Here is a 2625-nt window from a genome sequence, read left to right on the forward strand (position 1 = left end):
GGGCTCTGTGCCCGCGGGCGATGCCAGGCTCTGTGCCTGCGGGTGATGCCGGGCTCTGTGCCCACGGGCGATGCCGGGCTCTGTGCCCACGGGCAGTGCTGGGCTCTGTGCCCACGGGTGATACCGGGCTCTGTGCCCATGGGTGATGCCAGGCTCTGTGCCCGCGGGCGATGCCGGGCTCTGTGCCCATGGGTGATGCCGGGTTCTGTGCCCACGGGCGATACTGGGCTCTGTGCCCACAGGTGATGCCAGGCTCTGTGCCCAGGGGCGATGCTGACCCATGGCTCTGCTTGCAGGTGGACTGGCTGCAGCAGCAGGAGGTGAAGCGGCGGGTGAAGAGGCAGGTCCGAGGAGAGCCGCATGCCCTGCCCTTCAATGACCCAGTGTGGCCCAACATGTGGTACCTGGTGGGTATCTCCCCTCCACCACCCTGCGAGGAACCTGCTGCTTTACAGGGGGGTTAATTTATTTTTAATCAAACACGTCATCAATCTTTGCTCAGCCCGTCCAGTAATGAAACACCTTAATATCAGTGAATGTGCTTGGCAGCAGGATTTTGAAATTGTAAATTAATACACGAGAGAGTCTAGTTTTAAGTGTTTCACCATCATTAGCAGCTCCTTGTTGTGGTCTGCACGGGGAAGGCTTGGGAGCAGCAGTGCTGCAGCACTCATGCATTTTACCCATCCAAGAGCTGCAACCATCTATTTACAATATCATTTTTCTCCTGCCTGCTTCATCGATCTGTATTTGACAGGGAAATTCACTGAAAATTAAGCTCAGAAAGGAAATGAGCACTTCAAAACCGAAGAGCCCACAGTATTTGAAATGGAAGAGGAAAAGAATAATAGGGAGAGAGCATTGCCTGGATTAACGTCAGTGGAGTAAAGTTATAACAAATCTACGAGTTATATGGCAGGGGGTGGGATGTAAATATATTTTCTGGTTGATTAAATGGGCTCGCAGCCTGGCTGCTTGCTTAGATGGGCTGAAATGGGGTTGCAGCCCTTTTGCAGCTTGTGCTTGCTGTGTTTCCCCCTGTAGCACTGCGGCGATAAAAGCAGTCGCTGCAGGTCGGAGATGAATGTCCTGGCAGCCTGGCAGAGGGGCTACACTGGCAAAAATGTGGTGGTCACCATCCTCGATGACGGCATAGAGAGGAACCACCCCGACCTCCTGCAAAACTATGTAAGCTGGGAGATGGACGGGCTGGGGATGGATGGGCTGGGGCTGGTCCTCACGGTGAATTGATTTATGGAGAATTCCAATGTATAAACACAGTTTAAATCTGTGCATTGGCATATTAGAAGAAAATAGTTTTTTTTAAAAAGCTCAAGATGTTTTTAAGAAGGAAATGAGGTTTTTAGACAAAGAGGGTCTGGGGGAAACTCCCTTTGCAGCTGCCTGGGAAGAGGCCGCCTCCCTCCGGCCAAAAACCTGCATGAACCCACTCAGCCCCAGCTCAAACCCGGAACGGCCACGGTGGTGGGGAGGACGGTGCCGGACCCAGCAGGATTTGGGGTTTGGAGGAGCTGTCTCCCGTGCGAGCAGAATGTTTTCCCCTGGGCAGCCATCTCTCAGCAGGGGCTGCAGCCCAGAACTATTTGTCTTGAGCAAATAGTCAGAAACTAAGTGGAAAATGGCATTTACTGCCCATCTGGCTGTGGGCAAAGTGGGACCGCACCGCTGCCGAGGCCACTTTGTCCCGCACCATGCTGGTAAGTCAAATCTAATGGCGGCAACGTGTTTTCAGGACCCTCTTGCAAGCTACGATGTCAATGGGAACGACCACGACCCGACTCCACGCTATGATGCCAGCAACGAGAATAAGTACGTGATGCTAATTGCCGTGGAGCCAGTGGCCGGGGTGCACGGGGGTCCCCGGCTGGGTGTCCCCCTTGGGGTATCTTCCAGATCCGTGGCCTTTCCCCGTCCGCAGGGCTGCAGAGGATGCTGCATTATGGGCTTTGCATAGGGTCATTGCATTTAATGCAAATCCAGCCCACGGCAACCACGCTAACAAACCCTCGAGCCATCACGCGACGGCACTGGGGGGTTCCTCGCCGTGGTCAGGGATTAAACCACGTGGGTCGGGCTGGGTGGCTTAGATGTCAAAACTTGGATGCACTTTCTGTGCTTCCGTTAAAGCGGGACAGGCACGTGGTGGTATGTGTGGAAAGGAAACAGGAATGCAAAAAGCAGATTGCATTTAGGTGCAAGATGCAAAGAGCAAATTGCATCTAGGTGCAAAATGCAAAGAGCAAATTGCGTCTAGGGGCAAGATGCAAAGAGCAAATTGCATCTAGGTGCAAAATGCAAACGACAAATTGCTTTCTGCATTAGTTTCCTCCATTCCCCAGCCCTTGCTGTGGGTTTTGGATAAGGGCTCTGCAGCTCTTGGGGCACTTTCTTCCACCACTCTGGCCTCAGGGCTGTTTTCTGGGTGCTGGGTGGGGGGTGGCCAGAGGGATCCTTCACCACGGGACGTCAGCTCATGGGGGATTTCTCTTTGCAGGCACGGCACTCGCTGCGCAGGGGAAGTGGCGGCGGCGGCGAACAACTCGTACTGCATCGTGGGCATTGCCTACAACGCACGCATCGGAGGTGAGGCTGGCGCCTGCCTGC

General features: G+C 54.2%; 1 protein-coding gene across 1 annotated transcript in view; it reads left to right on the forward strand.

Annotated features, from left to right (window-relative positions):
* PCSK6 (proprotein convertase subtilisin/kexin type 6) overlaps positions 1–2625 on the forward strand; it is a 33648-nt gene that overhangs the window by 9227 nt on the left and 21796 nt on the right. The window contains exons 3-6 of the mRNA XM_009321537.1: positions 243–407; positions 1045–1188; positions 1754–1830; positions 2516–2604. Coding sequence (XP_009319812.1) covers positions 243–407; positions 1045–1188; positions 1754–1830; positions 2516–2604 — 475 coding nt within the window. The remainder of the gene's footprint in view (positions 1–242; positions 408–1044; positions 1189–1753; positions 1831–2515; positions 2605–2625) is intronic.

Source organism: Pygoscelis adeliae, unplaced genomic scaffold (genome assembly GCF_000699105.1).
Source record: "Pygoscelis adeliae isolate BGI_AS28 unplaced genomic scaffold, ASM69910v1 Scaffold13, whole genome shotgun sequence".
Taxonomy (NCBI): Eukaryota; Metazoa; Chordata; class Aves; order Sphenisciformes; family Spheniscidae; genus Pygoscelis; species Pygoscelis adeliae.